Genomic DNA, 18,490 nt, shown 5'->3' with positions numbered 1-18,490 from the left:
CGTGTCCCCGGATTGGAAGATGGATTCTTACCCACTGGACTGCCACGGAAGTTCCGAAAGTAGAATTTTTAAATGTTTGATTGTGTGATCACTCATTTATTCACTCAACACAAATGTATTGAGTGTTAGCATTTTAGACATTAGGGGTCCCACAGTGAACAAGAGACAGAGGGACTTGCCCCATGGATGTCACGTTGTTCGTGGGGACAGTGATCAACACATACACAGGTCTGTATAGAATGTTGAGTAGGGATAGTGCCATGAAGAAAAAGAAGCTAAAGGGGTAGAGAGGAAGAGCGGTGATATTTTAGTAAAGTGGCAGTTTGGGGAGTTGAAGTACAAGAGAAAAGTAAAATGGTGAAGACAACTCTCGGTGGACTCTGGATCCCAGCTCCTGAGAGTCCCCCAGGGCAGGGGGTCCCTGGGCAGCACAGCCCGTCCGGGCAGGGTCCGGTCCACGCTGCTCATCCAGGGGCCTGGCTGGCTCCTAGCCCCAGGTGGGCCCAGTCAGAGCCTGTGGTTGCCTCCTCCTGGCTCCACTTGTCAAAACTGTCTGCAGGGCCGGGCAGGGTGCTGATTAACTGTAAATAGATACTTGTCTTTTCAGGGCTCCTCAAGCCTGATTCTCTTAAGATTTCCTGAAGCCACTGTGTGTTCTGGGCTAGAGGAGGACTAAGGAGTCTGGCCCGGGAAGCTATAAGCGGTATTGGGGTTCCTTCAGCCTGGGACTGCTGCCCAGCCAGGCCTTTATTCAGGACCCTGGGGCTCCACGGATTTGGAGTTGAATCCCAGCTCTGCTGTTTATTAGCTCCATGACCTTGGGCCAGTGCTGTAACTTCCTTGAGCCTCAGTTTCTATGTCTGTCTAATCAGGATAAGAGTACTTGGCTTCTAGGGATTTTAGGAGACTTAAATAACATTTAAGGGTCCAGGGCAATGTCTGGTGTGGTGGGGTGCTCAGTACATTTTAAGTAGAAATATTATTCTCAGTCCACCAACCTCTTCAAGTCAGGGCTGCTAAGTCGCTTCATTTGTGTCTGACTCTTCGCGACGCCATGGACTGTAGCCCACCAGGCTCCTCTGTCCATGGGATTCTCCAGGGAAGAATACTGGAATGGGTTGTTGTTTCCCTTCTCCAGGGGATCTTCCCGAACCCAGGGATCAAACCAGTGTCTTTTATGTGCCCTGCTTTGGCAAGTGGGTTCTTTACCACTAGCACCACCTGGGAAGCCCTCAAAGTCAGGGATCTGGTATTAATTGAGAAATATGGGTTATTGTTGATGGGTAAGAGGCTGGTTCTATGTACCTCAAACTTGTAAAATCACTGAATTGCATACCACACATTAATCACCTTGCTTTCCTTCTTGATGTTATTGGCCTTGTCATGACTTCCCCACAGGCCTTAGGACCTCCAGGAACCAATGTAGCCCTTGGCCTATCCTTTAGCACCTTTCATCTCTAGCGTAGCCATGGAAGGAACTTGAAGAGCCTTTTAGGCATTTACCAAGGCTAGAATAGCCAGCCTAGGCCTACTGAAGTCCAGACCTGTGCTCCTGGGACTGTACTGAACTTTGGGGTGGTGGTGGCTCATTTGCAGACTGAAAGGGTCACAGACTCCCTTTCTTCTCAAAACTTCCCTCAGAATGATGCCCAGATAATGTTCTAAAACAGATGGATGAGAGATAGCTAAGTGGGAAAGAGTATTTTTGTTTGAATCGTCTGTGTCCAGAGTATGCTTAGGCCCCTTTGGACAGATTTCTGGTTTATGGTTGTGGTTATTTTGTTTTCACTTGCTGCTCAGCAGAATCAGCATCACACAAACACTCATTATCCTCACCCCCTTGGCAGTCAGGACACTTGGTAAATCCCTTGTAAAGTGCTCACGTCTGCAGATTATTTTCTGATGCATCTGGCATGAGTTCCAGATTGATGGTCCAATAGCAGCTATTAATTGCTCCCTTTGGGCTTGCCTAATTACTGCTGGCATCGTGGGTGAGTAAGGGATTAAGAGTCTCTTCTGCATTTATGGGGCAGCAGGTCCTGGTGAGCTCCCAAAGCATTTATCTGTCATTTCCCCAGAATACCCTTGTTAAAAGTTGGGAGTAAAACCTCAGGAGTTGAAGGGTCGGCGGCTAGACAGTGTCTGGTGGCATTAGGCTTCTCGGTTGATTCCCTCCGGGAATTGTAAAGAAACCATCTAGTATTTGTTGCCTATGGATGACTGTAGGGAAATGTCAGGTGGTGTCACAGTGTTATAAAACACTGCCGGCTGCTTCTGATTGTCTCAGAGGCAAGAGGGCAGAGAGGCTACTCCGGCCTTATCCCACCACGGCTAGGTATAGAGTCACTCAGTACTCTGGAGGGCTTCTGAGGCTGCGCACTGAGAATGGTGAAGGTGTCATCTTCCTCGCCTGGAGACGAAGAAGGGAGAGGAATGCTATGCCAGTGCTCAGAGCCTTCTGAGTGCAGCCTGGTGTTCATTCACTCAGCAAGCACTTACTAAGCACTTAGGATTGTGTTAAGTGCCAGAGAAATAAAGATGACCGAGCCAGTGTCTGCCCCCAGGAGTTCAGTCTGAAGGGGAAGACAAACACATTAACATCTAATTGCAGTCTTCAGCTTGGGAAGTGTGATGGTGTAGAAAGGGAGGAGCACCTGGGCAGCACAGAGCAGGGCTTGGGGAATGCTGCCTGTAGGAGGAAATCTCTGCTGGCTAAAAGGATAATTAGGAGCTGGAGAGAAGTGTGGAGGAGAAAGCATTCCAGGTAGAGGGGCAGTGTCCGGACGAGACAGAGCGTAATGTGCTCAGAGAATCCTTCTGGAGCTGCTCAGGGCTTTTGGAGTATAGGGTGTAAGGCAGACAGTGGTGAAAGCACTTTGACTGCTCTGTGGATGGGCTTCCCTGGTGTCTCAGACAATAAAGGATCTGCCTGCAATGCAGGAGACTTGAGTTCAGTCCCTGGGTTGGGAAGATCCTCTGGAGGAGGACATGGCAACCCACTCCAGTACTCTTGCTGGGAGAATCCCAGGGACAGAGGAGCCTGGCAGGCTACAGGCCATGGGGTTGCAAAGAGTCGGTCACAACTGAGCGACTAAGCACAGCACAGCGGATGAACCACACGTCATGCTTTTGGTAGGAGGGTGGCACGATCAGATTTTGAGGTGTCAGTGTGGCAGCCATGGGAGGGGAATCAGTTGGAGGTCGACAGCCAAGTGGACGCCTAACAGTGTGGTGATGCTGGTGGCAGCCCGAACCAGGGCTGGTTTGTGTGGTAGAGACTCAACAAATAGTTTAAAAGAGTAAGTTTAGGGAGCTCGATGGATCAAATTTGATATTGGAAAGGTGGAGATAAGCGGGAAAGGAGGAATTCAGGATGGCACTCAGATTTCTAGCTTGAGGTAGAAATGCATGTTTGAGTGAGTCATTGGTGTGTTCCCAGGTGATGCGAGTGGTAAAGAACCCTTCTGCCAATGCAGGAGACATAAGACGTGTGGGTTGTGGGTTCGATTCCTGAGTTGGGAAGATCCCCTGGAAGAGGGTATGGCAACCCACTCCAGTTTTCTTGCCTGGAGAATCCCATGGACAGAGGAGCCTGGCAGTCTACAGTCCATGGGGGCTCACAGAGTCGGACACAACTGAAGCAACTCAGCATGCACGGTGTCTATTGGTCAAATAAAATTTGAGGCTTAAACATTCTCATGCCTATCTCTATATTCCCATAGACAGCACAGCCGTTTAGTGTGTCTGGGAGGGACAACTCCAGGGACTTCTGCAAGGTCACAAGGGAAGAAACAGAGTTGTGGAGAAAAATGGTTAGCTGAGGGGACCGAAAACAGATTTGTGGTTAATCAAACCTCAGCTTTGCAGACCGCAGGTTTAACCTGAGGAAGTCAGGAGACAACGGGGAAGCGAGGGACTTGAGATAAGGTGGAACCCTAAAAACAACTTTCTTTGAAAAATCTCATTCAAAAGATCACGCAGCAGAGCACCTTAGTCAGTCAGTGACTCAATTCTTTCTCCTCAAACTCTGGTCCTAGCTTTCCTGTGAATCCCCTGAGTGGCCATTGGTATTTTCAGTCTTATCTTTCAAAGGGGTGTATGTGCAACTGCTCTAACCTAGAAAATTAGTAAACATATAAGTAAATATATTTAACCTATATTGTTCAGCTGCATGTATAGACTCTGTCTTTTGTGTATTTTAAAATACTGTGAAATTATGTTTTATGTATGGGCTTAGAAGCTGTCTTTGAATCACCTGCGACTCCTGGAGTGGCTCATCCCAGTTACCATTTATAGAGCCCTTCTCCTGGGCCAGGCCATATGCAAAATACTTGTCGTTCATTCATCCCATCACTGAATTCTTGTAGGAGATAGAGATTGTGATTCACATTTTATAGATGAGGAAACTGAAGTTCAGAGAAGTCTAGTAACATTCCCACTGTCTCATGAAAAGTACCAGGACTCAAATCTAGGTTCTCCCTGTTGCAAAGCCCATGCCGTTATTTATAGATGGCTCTGAATGTTTAAAATGCCATTCAGATATGAAGGAATTGTCACTGGTAGTATCCAAGAGGGAGTTCCCTTGGCTTTCTGCTCTGCATGGTGTCCCTCTTCCTGTGAGACAGAAGCCTTGAACTTCAGGTGTCGGGCACACATACCTCGTTCAGCTTGTTTCACCCAGTCTTGCTGGACAGGGAAGCACTGTTTAATGATCAACCAAAGTCAGTCAGACAAATCCAGGTGGGCCTTTCCAAGTTAGAAATGGAGATTTGATTTCTTTGAAAGGAGATGGCAAGATATGGCAGAAAAAGGCATGTCCTGTCAAAAGTTCTGTGGGAGGCCACATATCTGGGTTTGAATCTTGGTTCTGCCTCATTCGGTGTGACTTCAAGCCTGTTGGTCTCAGATTCTTAATTCTTTCACCAGTTAAACAGGCATAACACCACTTAACCTCCACGGGTTACTGAGAGTAGTGATAAAAGTGCCTGGCGTGTAACAGACGCTCAGTAATGTTTTCCTCCCCATCTGTGGCCCTGAGTGGTTATGACACCCAGAATGCCAGACACTGAGAGAAGCAGACAAGATTCAGAGTCTCTCTGGGTCGAGGGGTGGGAACTCTTATGAGGCTGCCTCTAAACAGATGTTTTTTGTTTTTTGTTTCTGGCTAGACGATCAAATGAGATAGAAAAAGGCTGGGACACTCAAAGATGGGGTTGGGGGTGTGGGCAGTCATGACCCCTGTGTCAAGCTCTGGCCTTAACAAGTATGAGGGAGGGACAATGTTGGGAAGGCGGGTTGTGGATCAAGAGCAGACTGGGGTCTTTATGTTTCCTCCCCAAAGAGGCGAGGTGCTCCGAGGCACTGAGATGGACCCCCGTTTGAGAGCAATTGGAAAAGCCAGGGGAGATAAGACTTGTAGTGCCTCTCCCCAGCTGATATGACTGGTGCTGGGCCTCAGTTTGTCCTTCCATAAAGCAGAAGTCATGCCTCTCCCACATGTAGTCTGGACGTAGGAAGGGATTCATTAGGTTTTATGACTTCGTGATAAGCTCCTGGGTTTATAACGAGACTCCTGGAAATCCAGACCCAGTGGTACTGGGTGGGGTGGAGTGCTGTCCCCAGCCGGCCACACGGGCAACTCACAACACCTATTAGGCTTCTTTATGTCAGATTGTCTAGGAACATGTGAGATCAAGGAAAAGTCCATGCCCTCAGGAAGCTTACAGTCTAGTTCAAGAAATAATACAGAATGTGAAAAATGAGTAGCAATATGGGAGTGAAATCATTTTGTTTTTTCATGAAATCTTAACAATTAAAAGATCTAGCATAGTGTTCAGACCAAAGTAGATATTTATAAGCCATAATTTTTCCTTTTTTGGGTAAACATATAAAAGTTATTGCCAGACAAAACAAGACTTCCGGTTGGCACAGTGTATGGTGCCCCGAAGATGCTAAAGGAATGATGACATGTAATCGTGGATGGGAAGCGAGGGCAGTAGCCCTGCAGAGGTTCAAGGGACGGAGTGTGCAGAGGTCTGGGTTGTTTGAAGGGGGCTTCATGAGGCACCTTGATCATATTAACCCTGAAGGATGCATACAATCCGAAAAGGTTCAGAGAAAGGCTAAAACAATTGGTTGTCTCAGAGGAGGCATTGTGTGAGAATACAAAGTCAGGATCAGACCTGGGTTCAAACCTCAACTCCATCACGCACTAGCTGTGTGACCTTGGGCAAGTTCCTTGGCCTGCCTTTCCGAGCCTTTGTTTCCTCACTTGTTAAATAGGAATGATTTTGGTCCTAACTCCATAGGCTAGTTGTAAGAATTAATGAGATAATTTATATAGAGTTCTCATCTCAGTTTTGTCAATAAATGTCATCAGCTTTTGTCATTATTCCATTTTTCATTTTAATGGTAGTGTCATTAGTATCCTACTCATGCCCACAGATTTACCCTTAGTTCCTAGGACCTTGTGTCATCTGGCCATTCCCTTCCTGCTGTAATTTCCTCGAATATGCTTTTGTTCTGTTATTGCAGATCACTTGGAGACTCCTGGGCTTTTTATGGTGTTTTGTACTTCTGTGTACTTGCAAATGCCATGTCCTTGCCCAGAATTTCACCATCTTCCCCTGCTTCATTGCTTTTGCCTAACTTCCTCCTGCTTGATGTTTTAAGAGTAAATCCTATAGCATTTCTTCCAGGAAGCCTTACTTGACTCCTCTGTTCCGTTTCCTCCCTGGGACCCCACAGTGCCATATGCTGCTGTTTGACAGCAGTACTGTGTGCACTCATCCCTGGCTTGCTGATCTACCTTGGATATAAACTTTCTGAATGTAGGGATCCTACGTTATTTATTTTTATATCTGTAGCTCCTAGCTTAGTGACGGGCATATAGTTATTTTCTGCTAATTGTTGAATAAGAAATCCCAACCAAAAACAAACAAAAAACCAAGAAGAACACAGCTAGCTTTATGTGTAACATTTATTACCTAGTTAGTTCTGATTTAAATGCTTTATGTATACTAACTTATTTAATTGTCATAGCAACCTTAAGAAGTAGGTACTGTTTGTACCTCCATTTTACAGATGAGGAAACTGAGGCTCATAGAAATTAAATAACTCTCCCAAGGCCACACTAGTAAGTGGTGGAACCAAGATTCGTACTAGGGCAGTGTAGCTCCTCATTCTGTGGTTTAGCCACTCTTTGAGATTTGTGATGTTTATTGAACGCCCAAGAAAAAGTGAAGAGACATTAGCTGTACATCACAACTCCATGAACACATGCTAAAAGCATTAGGGAACGTGTAGAGACACTTTTAGGGGAGAGTGTAAACCTTCCCAGTCTTACTTATGACAGATTTGCTAGAGAAGGTGGGATTTCTCCCCTTGTGAATTGGATGAGGGGCATGGCTGGCGGCTGGGAAGGAGATGATCTCTGAGGACGATGGAGGAGAAATCTTAGGGAGCGGATGAAGAATATATGTCTGGGGAAATTCAGTTTGCTCAATCTTTATTGAGCACCTACCGCAGTGATCAACAAGCTGGTGATGATGATGCCTGTGCTCAGGAGCTTGTGGTCTAGCGGACTTTAAGTGCATCTGGTTAGACAATAAGTCAAGGGAGTGTCTTAGACTTATAACATGAACCGAAAGACAGAGTTGAAACCCAATGAGAAGTGGGAATTTGGTGCGGGAGAAGCAACATATAAGGAAAGTGATTTGGGCTGTAGCACATAAGGCAGATTATAAGACCAGAAATAGCAAGGACAATTGTGAGAAGTTGGATAATCCCCTCCAAAAATAACCAGGGACTGAACAAAGGACTTGGTGGTGGATGAGGTAGTAGCAGGATCAATCAGTTATTTATTAAGCACCTGCACATGATTCAGAGGAGGATAAGGCATGACTCCTCCCCTCCAGCAGTTGTATTCTAATTGAAATAAAGGAAGCACACGCATGAAAATGCACTATATGACCTCATTCAATTTGTGTTGAGATCCACAGTCTCAGTGACCAGGTACTTTCTTTCTCTTTGCTTCACTCATCTGGATTTCATTTCTAAGGTCACCTCATTTTCCAGAATAGCTGCTGAAGTTCCAGTTATTGTCTCTGCATTCCAGCCAGCTGGAAGCAGAAAGGAGAAAAAAAGGTATACTCCCTCCCTTTAATGATACTTCTCAGAAGTTATACATACTATTTCTGTTCACATCCCATGTGGTCACATAGCCACATCTGAATTCTAGGAAAGATGAGAAATATATTAATTCTTTGTATTAAAAAAATGTTTATGAAGTATAGTTGATTTACAATGTGTTAATTTCTGCTGTACAGCAGAGTGACTCAGTTATACACATATATACATTCTTTTTTATATTCTTTTCCACTATGGTTTATCCCAGGATATTGAATTTAGTTCCCTGTGCTATTCAGTAGGATCTTGTTGTTTATAGAAATGTATTAATTCTGGGTTGCTAAGTGCTCAGCTAAGCATTGGAGGTTCATTAATAAGGAAGATGAGAAGAGGTTGGGGATAACAAGCAGGTCTCCGCCTTATCATTCTTCACATATAATTATGCTTTGGAGCTCAGAAGAGGGACTGAGCTATGTTGGGTAGTCACAGAGTTGGATTTTGAGTCCAGTAGTGATAGGTAGGGATTCAGAAGATTGGGGAAACATGAGTTACAAGTGAATCCTATGACTAGAGTAGCTGCTCCAAGAGAACCCAGGAGACAATGAGCTGGTCAGAGATGCTGGGGCCAACATGGAAAAAAATCTTAGCTCTGAAGCTCTTGCTTATCTAAGATGCTGAGAACAAGTCAGCCAAGGAGTTTAGGTTTTCTTGTGTAAATGGTAAGGAGTCAGAGATTTCTGAACTGAAAAGCATGATTTATCTTATGTGCTAGGAAGTTTGGAAATTCCATCCACATGCAGGCTGGAAGTAGGGATGCCAGCTAGAAGTTTATCCCAGAAGGTCAGGAGTGTACAACAAGGGCCATCTGATGATGGCCACGGGAGGGGAAGAAAAGGTATGGATGAGAGACCCTGGGAGAAGCACACTTGGGTCCTAGTGAGTAATGGCCTGTGGTCCGAGGAGAGAGAGGAAAATGTCTTTTGTGGGGTGTAACCCCAGAAATGTTGTGTCCTCTCTGAGGTGGCACTGCCTAAGGGCTCCCCCTGCGGGAAGGCAGAATATGGTGAAGAGAAGGGTAAACCCTGGTTGGCTACAGGGACAATGTGAGTCTGCCCCAGGACGCCTTGGCTTTGGAAAAGGCAGCGGCCCCCAGCAGAATAGTTTCCATTCTGCGTAACTGGGGAGTGTGTGGGTCTGGCTAACCGCGAGGAGGGGCTGAGGAGCCAGCAGACAGATCGAGTTGCTGTGGCAGTGGTGTTTTTAAGCTGGGGCTTGGGGCCTGTGGCTAACAAGAGTTCTTCTATCCCAGATTGTATGCTTCTTGACTGAGTAGGCCAAGAGGGCGTCCTTAGCCAGGGCCAGGTTACCTGCTCAGGTTACCCGATGTCAGGTGTAAGGCCGGCGGCGTGGCAGAGAGTAGAGCTAGGGGGCTTTGCTGGCGCTGGGGACCTGACTGACTTCCTGCACCAGTTCAGGATCCCAGGTGGGAGTCGACCATGGTGAGGAGGAGGCCTCAGGGGTACAGTTGTATTTGGATAAAGCCACCTCTTCGTTTGATTGACACCGGCCTTCCGGGACCTTGCCTTTACCCGACTTCCCTGGTGTGAGTTGCGGAGCTCAGCCTGAGACATCTGGCAAATCCATCTCTTTTTCCTCCAGGCTGCTCAGGGACTTGGCCCGTAACCACTCAGCAAGTCATTTCTGGTTATAGAGTCATCAGTGACCACAGAAGCACGTTCTCCAGACAGGGCTCTGAAAGCTGGCTTTTCTCTGGTAGCTTGTCCCCAAAGTGATAGCTTCAAGCAAACAAAACCAGAAAGTCAGATCTAAGCCGCTACAGACGCTTAAGTCAAGGAGCACCCACTTTTCCGATGTCTTTTGTCATAAGGTACTGCGGTAAATTTCCCACAGGTCTAGTTGGGCAGCTCAGGCCTTAAGCAAACTGTGTGTGTGGTAAGCGCTGGGTCACACCCATGAGCTCCTGTGCATGGGCTGCAAATGGAGGGAGGAGGGTGGCAGGGGAGCTGCTCTGTTGAGGCTGTGGGATTTGGCGGCACCAGGGCTCCAGGCCTCGCATCTAGGGAGGTGACTGCTCCTGGTCCACTCCTTCCTGTTCTTCAAGTGTTCACCCCACTCCATCATGGGCAGGGCTCCCTCTTCCTCCAGCCAAGTGTCATGAACTGTTCTTGTGATTTCCTTTCTGCCGCAGGGCACTTCTTCTCCCAGAGCCTTTCGCAGTAGACTCGGGCTCATTCCAGGCTCTGTCTGTCTCATGTTATCTTCTCCAAACCTGAGCTCTGAAAAGAAGGATGGGAGGGAGGAAAGCGAGGAGAGCCATCTTGAGCTTCGTCTCCTAGGTTGGCCGCAGAGCCTGGCTCGGCCTGTCTGCGGGGGCTGCATTGAGACCTGGCTGCCGACCCGGCCCACTTCCTCCCTGTACTACACCCACCGGTCACGGGGCTGGGGAAGCTGTGCTTCCCATGTCTGGACCTTCTTAATTTTAGCTCTTGGACCTTTGCTCAAACACTCTGATTTTTTTTATTTCCTTTTGCCAATATTGTAGTTTTGGGGGGCAGTTGGGAGGAGCTGTGCTGAAGGAGTGAGATAAACAAACAGTGACGCAGAGGCGGCGGCAGCGTAAGCACCGGGCTGGGCCTGCTGTCTGGGCGGGCCGGGTGGAGGAGGCCTCCCGCCCTGCACACTGGCCAGCTGGCTTGTGTTAAAGCGCTGGCTGAAAATAACTCTCATTGTCTGGGAGCTGCTACCGCGGCAGGGCTGGCTATGGCCGCTGAGGGGGCCGGGGTAGCAGGAATGATGCCTCCCACCTCCTTGGGCTCCGCCCTTTGGGAGCAGTACCCAGCTGGCCACAGCTGCCCCTACTGCCCACCAGGAGAGACATGTGGAGGGAAGGCCTGGCCACTCCTAACCCTAGGTCCATTTGGCGGCTGGGCGTGGGCCTCTGTGCCCAGTGTTGCCTGCTTCTCCATTGACTTGGGGGCAGAGATGTTGGTTTGTGAGGGGCTCCTGGTGGGAATATGGTACTCCAGCTGCTCCTCCAGCAGTCTCCTGGACTCCTACACCTCGTACCTTCTCACTGCCTTCTCCTCTGCCATCCGCATAATGGACTGATCTGCAGATGCCCGAGAGGACTTGCTGGCAGCTGTGACCAGGGGCCAGGGCTCAATAGCATATGGTACCAGCCTGGGACGGTGCCTCACTTCCCCTCTGGGGAGGATCTAGACTCCGCTTCCCAGGGCTCCCTGCCCCGTGGGCTGAGCATGGCGACTGCGGCTACCACTCCAGGGAGAAGTGGCCAGCCATAAGGGCCTCGGTGGGGAGGTGGTTCTGAGACGGAAAACATTAAGAAAACCACCAACTCACATTCTATATTTGCTCAAAATGAACAGCCCCTGCCTGCCTTTCCTTAAGTCTCCAGAATCCCCTTTGCAGGAACATTTCAGCCATCTCTCTCTCTTTCTCTCTCTCTCCTCAGAGGAACTGTGCCATTTTAGCCTCTGATCCTGAAATTTATCATGACTGACTGGGACCAGTAGAGGCAGCTGGGAATTTTGGGTGGTTCCTATCTCTGTTTGTTGGGTTTTCCCCAGGCCTGGCCCAAGGAGACTGGCAGAGGAGGGGTGAGTCCCAGCACAGGACCCACAGCTTTGAAGGAAACTCCAGCCACACCGGCATTTCCCTTCCCCTGCGGTGGGAAGGAAGCGAGGAGGGGCTAACTGACTGGGGGTGCAGAGCAGGAAAGGGAAAGGAACCTCTGTGACCAGAGCCAGCTCCCCCCTCCTCTGCTTCTCTGGGGCCAACAGGGTCGTGTGGGGAGTAAGGAAACCTCGCTGCGGGGACTGGGCCCTTGCTCCCATGGAAGGGGTTGGCCCCTGAGCAGGGTGCTCGGCCTGGTCTCAAACTGGCCGTAAACCAGAGCTGCCTTGCTGGAGAAGCATCAGATCCACCCCTTTCTGCTTCTTTCTGTTATAGGTTTTTATTTTAGACTTCTGGCTGGTTCCCTCTGATTTAGGAATCAGTCCCAGAGTTGCTTTGAGTCTGAGTTCCTCTTCTCCCGTCTCCTTGGAGTCTTCCCCTCCCATCCCAAGGACAGTGATGTTTTACTGCCTCCTAGTCTTAGCAGCGAAGGATCAAAGCAGGGGTGAGGGGTTGCTCTGTCCCCAGAGTGTTGAGAAGCAGAGCTGAAGGAGGAGGGACAGAGGCAGGAATAGAGGACAGCCGGGGAGAGGGCAGGTCCTTGGGGTGTCAGAGCATCGCTCAGGGTTTCTAGGAGGAGAGGGGAGGGAAGTGTGTTGAACACCCACAGTGTTCCAGACTTACTCGGACCTAAAGTATTTATCATTTAATCCTCATAAAACCCTGTGAAGTGGTGAGATTATCTCCGTTTTGTGAATGAGCTCTTTGAGGTTCTGTGACTCTGAAGAGCTTGAACTCGATCTGGAGCTCGCTGGTTCCACATCCAGTGTCCTCTGCTCCAAAACAGCCGAGTCTCCTTTCTCTTCAGCGAGGGGCTCCTAGAGGAGTTAGCAAGAACTCAGCCCGGCTTCTGCCTCAAGAGAGCCTGTGGTCTCAGTGGAGCTACAGCAGGAAAATGTCAAGGAAGCAACCTCTGACTGAAACTGGAAGGAAGGTTGGCAGGTTTGCTCCCTGGCTGTCCCCGGAACTCAGGAAGCTGCCCTTCCTCAGGACATTGAGCCCTGTTGGCCTCACACACAGTATCTGTTGGAGGCAGGGGCCCCAGTGCCATGGCTGGGTGGGGAGAGAACCACCAAACCCTGGCCCTGCCCGTGATGGGTGGCTCCCACCCCCCACAGTCCATAGCTGACTTCTTGTGAGTGCTGGAGGCTGGGGAATTCCCCCACCCACTTCCTTCCCCATCGCACTTCAGTCACAAAGGAGAGAAAACTTCCCTCACTGCTCAGAAGCGTCACCCAGAGCTCTAGACTGGAGGACGTGGGCCTGTGGTCAGAACTGCTTCACGCTCCTGTCCCTGGTTTCTGTTTGCTGGCATCCCTCTCTCCTGGGCATCTAAAGTCTGGCCAGTTCCCCGAGGTTCCTCTTCCATGCTCTGTGGCTGGGGTTCCCAGAGGTGGTGACCCTGCTTCATCTTTGAAGCCCCGGGGGACCAGACGTTTTCTCAGTGGTTCACCTGGTGGGGAAGTGTGAGGCCCCAGCGGCTGAGGGAGGAAGTTGGTGTAGACAGGATGTGATGTCTGCCACAGCCACGACGAGCTCCCCCTCCCCTTCCCAAGTCACGTGTTTCCAGGGGAGACTACTGTTTTCTGTCTTCATGGCACAGACGTGGGAGAGAGGCAGGAGGACAGTGAAGCCACCTCAGGCCGTGTGCAGAGCCAGAACCAGGCCTGGTCCCACGGGCTCTGCGGGCTGCAGCCTGGCCCTGCTTAGGTGGGAGAACTTGCTCCAGGCCACCTTTGGTCTTCGGGTCCCTGTTCTGTGGTGGCCTCCTGCTCCTGTCCTGCTGGCCACACAGACACGCTGAGATCGGCCCTTAGCAGGGTGGTCCCAGAGAGAACACCTGGGGTCCTATTTGCCTGTCGGGCCAGGCCTGCTCCATCGGCAGTGGGGCGGATTCGGTTAGCCCCTCTTCCCTGCGGAAGCTCAGGCAGACTCACAGGGCGGGAGCAACCATGCGGAGAGGCATGACGTGGTAGTCCCTTCCCCTTCTTTTCTTCTCTTCTGGGTTTCTAAATTCTTCCATTTCTAAACACTGAACAGAGATCCCAACTCCACTTCCTTTTTCGAGCCATAATGACCCTGTTTCCAGCCAGAAGCTTGGCCCAGAGCTCAGAACCGGAACCTGTTTGTTTTTTTTTAATTTATCTATCTTGGGCTGTGCTGGATGTTTGTTGCTGCTCAGGCTTTTCTCTAGTTGCACCGAGCAGGGCTACTCTCTTGTTTCAGGGCACAGGCTTCACATTGTAGTGTCTTCTGTTGTTGCAAAACACAGGCTATAGGGCACACAGTCTTCAGCAGTCGCAGCTCAGCCCCCAGGTCTAGAGCACAGGTTCACTAGTTGCGGTGCACGGGCTTGGTTGCTCCATGGCATATGGGATCTTCCCGGATCAGGGATTGTTAACCTGTGTCTCCTTCATGGGCAGGCGGATTCTCTACCACTGAGCCACCGGGGAAGCCCCACAACTGGAACCTCTTAACCATAGGTTTACCATCAGCCTACTCTCTACTTGGTGCCTGTCCTAGGGTTAGACGTTATTAGGAGTTGGAGATCATATGAATAATGGTACAGTCAGTCCTTTAGATGACCGTGTGTGTGTGTGTTAAGTCGCTTCAGTCGTGTCCAACTCTTTGTGACCGTATGGACCGTAGCTCGCCAGGCTCCTCTGTCCTTGGGATTCTCCAGGCCAGAATACTGGAGTGGATTGGCGTGCCCTCCTCCAGGGGATCTTCCTGATCCAGGGATCAAACCCACATCTTTTATGTCTCCTGAATTGGCAGGCGGGTTCTTTACCACCAGCACCACTTGGAAAGCCCTTGAGCATACAACTGGCTTAATAGCATGTATGTAAATAAATACCTAATAAATAGATACATGTAACAGAAATAAATGTTTAAGGATTTTCTTTCAATTTCTTAGAAAACAGAGAGCCTACTCCCAGGATACTCTTGCTGTTTTTGGAGTAACTCAGAGTTGGTATGACTCCTCAGGATCCTGGGCACATACAATTTGTGTCCCCAGGGACAAGGATGTCAAGGACCCAACAGAGATAAGCCAGGTGGTCATGCTTTGTTTACCTGGAAGTTAGAGCTGAGCTTGGAGCAGTAGTAAGGGAGAGGAAGATGAGAGGACCTGCAGCCAAGGCAGCTAGATTGGTTAGAGGAGGGGCTTGGCTGGACCGGAGCGGGAGGTGAAGGGTAAGGAGGGGACAGTGGAGCTGCTGGTCTGGGTGGGGCTTGCCCCTGGATGCCTTGGCTTTTATTCACTTACACTTGTGTTCATGTATTCATTCAGCAAATGGTAGTGAACAAAATAAAATGACTCCTGGTCTGTCCTGTACTCTCAGCTAGAGTGTCTCAGGGAAGGGTTGGGATACTTCACTGTGTCTTAAATAATTAGGAGCTGTGTCATAAGTAATCAGCACTAATGATTAAAAGTACTGAAATCTTGTAAACTATTTCCTTAAAAACTTGAACAGTTATCTTCATGTTGATGTTCTGCTCATTCCCTGGTGTCCTGGATGTGACAGAAAGGGTTAGAGTTGTAGCATCTGCACAGGCTATGTATGGGTGGCTCAGGATTCACCCAGGGGTGTGTGTGGTACAGGAAGCCTGCCCAGCTCTCAGGCTGTGGGGGGAAATTGATTGATGTTGTCACTTTAGACTGGTGACTTTCAAACTTTTTTGACCTGTCCCATGTTAAGAAACACATCTTACATTGTGTGTCTGTTTTGTTCATGAAATAAAAACTTTGTGAAACATTATTTATACTTCCTAATTGCAGTCAATTCTGATATCTTAAATTCTTGTTCTATTTTAATCTGTTCATTCTCATTCAAAATAAAGTTACTCTTGACTGACTTCACTGATTCCACAACCAGTGGTTTGGAAAATGCTGCTCAGCCAAACTGAACCAAACATGAAGGGGAAATGGGAAGATGGCCGTGCCCCTCTGAGCCTTCCTGTTCACCCATGGAATGTCAGGGTGAAACCTGAGGGTTCAGGCGTGAGGGAAGCCTGTCAGCTCTGTTGACTCAGGTTCTCTCCGCAGAGCTCCATGAACCTGCCTCCCGACAAGGCGCGGCTCCTGCGGCAGTACGACAACGAGAAGAAGTGGGACCTCATCTGTGACCAGGTACAGGGTTTGGGACCGGAAGTGAGGCCAAGCATGGCGGCGGGGCCTTGGGCATTAACTGCAGCCCTGGGGTCCCTTGAGGAACCCCAGCCTGGTCTTGGCCTCAGCCCATGCTTATTTCCTCTTCTAAAAGCACTTTCCTAACAGACACAGGCTGGCAGGTCAGGTTCCCCTTTAGCTCCCACAAAGCACTGTCTTGATTTCTTCCCAGTGAGGTTTATTGAGCTGTGAGGTCTGCTGTGAAGGAGTTTGGTGGTTTCCCCAGTAGAGCCTGTTTCTGCCTTTCCAACCAGGGTGAGGGCTGTGCCTGGCTGAAGAATCCAAAGCGCCATTTGTCTTTCACTCTGCTCCAGACCTGGCGAATAGCAGCCTTTTCCCCATTACTTACAGGCCTCTAGGAATGAGAAGCCCCGGTCCTCTAGTCTTCTGTTCCCAAATCTCAGAATGTGAGGATTGGAAGCTCCCTTTACATGAAAGTGTTTGGAGCCAGAAGAGAAAAGAGAGATTTTCACTTAGCTCAGAATCAAGAACTCACACCTGTGGCCTTGCTTTTTCCCCTGCGTACATTTGAAGATGACAGATCATGAGTTTTTGAACTCGGACAGGCCTGGCCGCAAGCAACCTCTTAATTTTTAACATAGAAAATTACTTTAGACTCAGGGTTACTGAGTCTACTCAGTAACTCAGAATTATTCATCAAAGGAGGAGAAGATGGCAACAGAGAAGTACCTGAGGATAAGTCACGGAGGGGAACTTATGGTGTGGGGGGATGTTAAGGGCCAGGTGACAGCTTAAGGAGTCCCCTCACATCAGACACTGTGGGCGCCCTGCTTCCTCAGCACTCTTCTCAGAAGCCTGAGTGTCTGTGTGCACACACGTGTTTCCCTCACAGGAACGATTCCAGGTGAAGAATCCTCCCCACACGTACATCCAGAAACTCCAGAGCTTCTTGGACCCCAGCGTAACTCGGAAGGTGAGGTGCAAAGCAGGGTAGCCCCATCTTGCTGTCCTTTGCAGTCCTGTGGGGTTTAGGGGCAAACCCTGTGACGTGGGTCAGGACTGTTCTGAGCAGCAGGAGCTGGGTTTCTGTGTTCTGGGGCTCTGGGGGAATGGCTGGCTAGGAACAGATGGAAGGACTGTCACTGCCCTCTTGGGAGCCTTCCCTCTCCTTTTCTGCCCCTTTTGCTTGTATTGTAAAGTTGACTTGGGGGCCTCCATCAGTGACAGAATCCTACATTCACAGAAATTCAGGAGGAGAGTGCAGGAGTCAACCAAAGTACTGAGAGAGCTGGAGATCTCACTGCGGACCAACCACATTGGGTGAGTCACTCTTGACCATCAGAGCCTTTCCACCTGGCCGCTTAGGACCCGGCGTCCACTGAAGAGAGTTTGCCTGTTTATCTCCTTGTTGTGGGGCAGAGCTGCCTCTCGAATGCCTTTTGGTTCCCCAGAGGGCTTCAGACTGTTCCTTTTCTGGCTTTTCTCCCCCTCAGCTCTGCCAGCTGCTGACTGGATGCTGCTGGCAAGCCTGGGGCCTCTCCTGGGGTCCTCAGTCTGTGGCTTTGAGTGGAAGACATTCCCACAGCAGCTGAGACTGGAGTCTGCCTGTGGCCTGGGGCTGGGCCAAGGGAGGCCCAGAGAAGGCTGGGAATGGGGGAATGTATTGCATTGGGTTGCTGAGACCTGGTTTGTAGACTGTTTGGTGCCCAGAAGACTATTTGCTTGATTATAAGACAATTTTAGTTCATGAGCAGAAGCAGCTTCCTGAAACATCAGGGAAGATCTGAAGCAGGTGGACCAGATGCTGAGTGTCCTCTGTAGTCCCAGACCCAGGTCCTGTCAACCTGTTGCCTGAGCCCCTAGAAACTACATGAGTCTTTTTTTTTTTTCCAGAGGAGTGAGGAACCAGGACCTGCTGAGCAGGCACAGGGCTAATGCGTGAGATACAGGGAAAGAGCTACAGTCTTGCATTCATAAAACTGTAACCAGCCAGGGTAAATATAGTGAAAGTGAGAGCAAGAGAGAGGATGAGAGAGCGAGAGAGCAAGCGTGCGTGTGTGTACACACAGGACAGTGAGGGACTGTGACAGAGAACTGCAGGCAGTACTACAAATCTGGCCTGATCATTTAGAGCTCACAGGAGTGAGAAGTCTGAGAAGTCTAGCCTGGGGTGGAGGTGGGGTTGCTGGGCAGGTTCCAGCCCCAGAAGCAGGAGTAGAAAGAGCCAAATGACATCATCTGCCTTCCCCTCCTGTCCCGCCTGGGCTTCTGGTGCAGGCTACCTGTATGCAGTCAGCTGCCTCCTGCAGTCCTGGGAGAGAACAGGTAAGGACAGTTGCCGGCGCAGTCGCTGTGCTTGGTGGCCAGAGCTGGCTTTCACACCTCATCCATGAATCCATGAACCACACATTGAGAACTGACCAGCTAGGAAATGTGTAACTCAGCCTTCACCTTTATTTAGTGAAGCTCAAGGAAGGAAAGACTGCAGCGTCCCATCAGCTGCCCCACGTGTGAGAG

The 18,490-nt window shown here is 49.5% G+C and overlaps 1 protein-coding gene across 5 annotated transcripts in view; it reads left to right on the top strand.

Moving 5' to 3' along the window:
• Positions 1 to 18,490, top strand: part of FMNL3 (formin like 3) — a 51,501-nt gene that overhangs the window by 14,919 nt on the left and 18,092 nt on the right. For all 5 annotated transcript variants that reach the window (XM_070370722.1, XM_070370719.1, XM_070370720.1 and 2 more), the window contains exons 2-4: positions 15,890 to 15,973; positions 16,866 to 16,946; positions 17,217 to 17,293. In XM_070370722.1, coding sequence (XP_070226823.1) covers positions 15,890 to 15,973; positions 16,866 to 16,946; positions 17,217 to 17,293 — 242 coding nt within the window. The remainder of the gene's footprint in view (positions 1 to 15,889; positions 15,974 to 16,865; positions 16,947 to 17,216; positions 17,294 to 18,490) is intronic.

Source organism: Bos mutus, chromosome 5 (genome assembly GCF_027580195.1).
Source record: "Bos mutus isolate GX-2022 chromosome 5, NWIPB_WYAK_1.1, whole genome shotgun sequence".
Taxonomy (NCBI): domain Eukaryota; kingdom Metazoa; phylum Chordata; class Mammalia; order Artiodactyla; family Bovidae; genus Bos; species Bos mutus.
The sequence above is the reverse complement of the archived record's forward strand: the minus strand, read 5'-3'. Positions and strand labels throughout refer to the sequence as shown.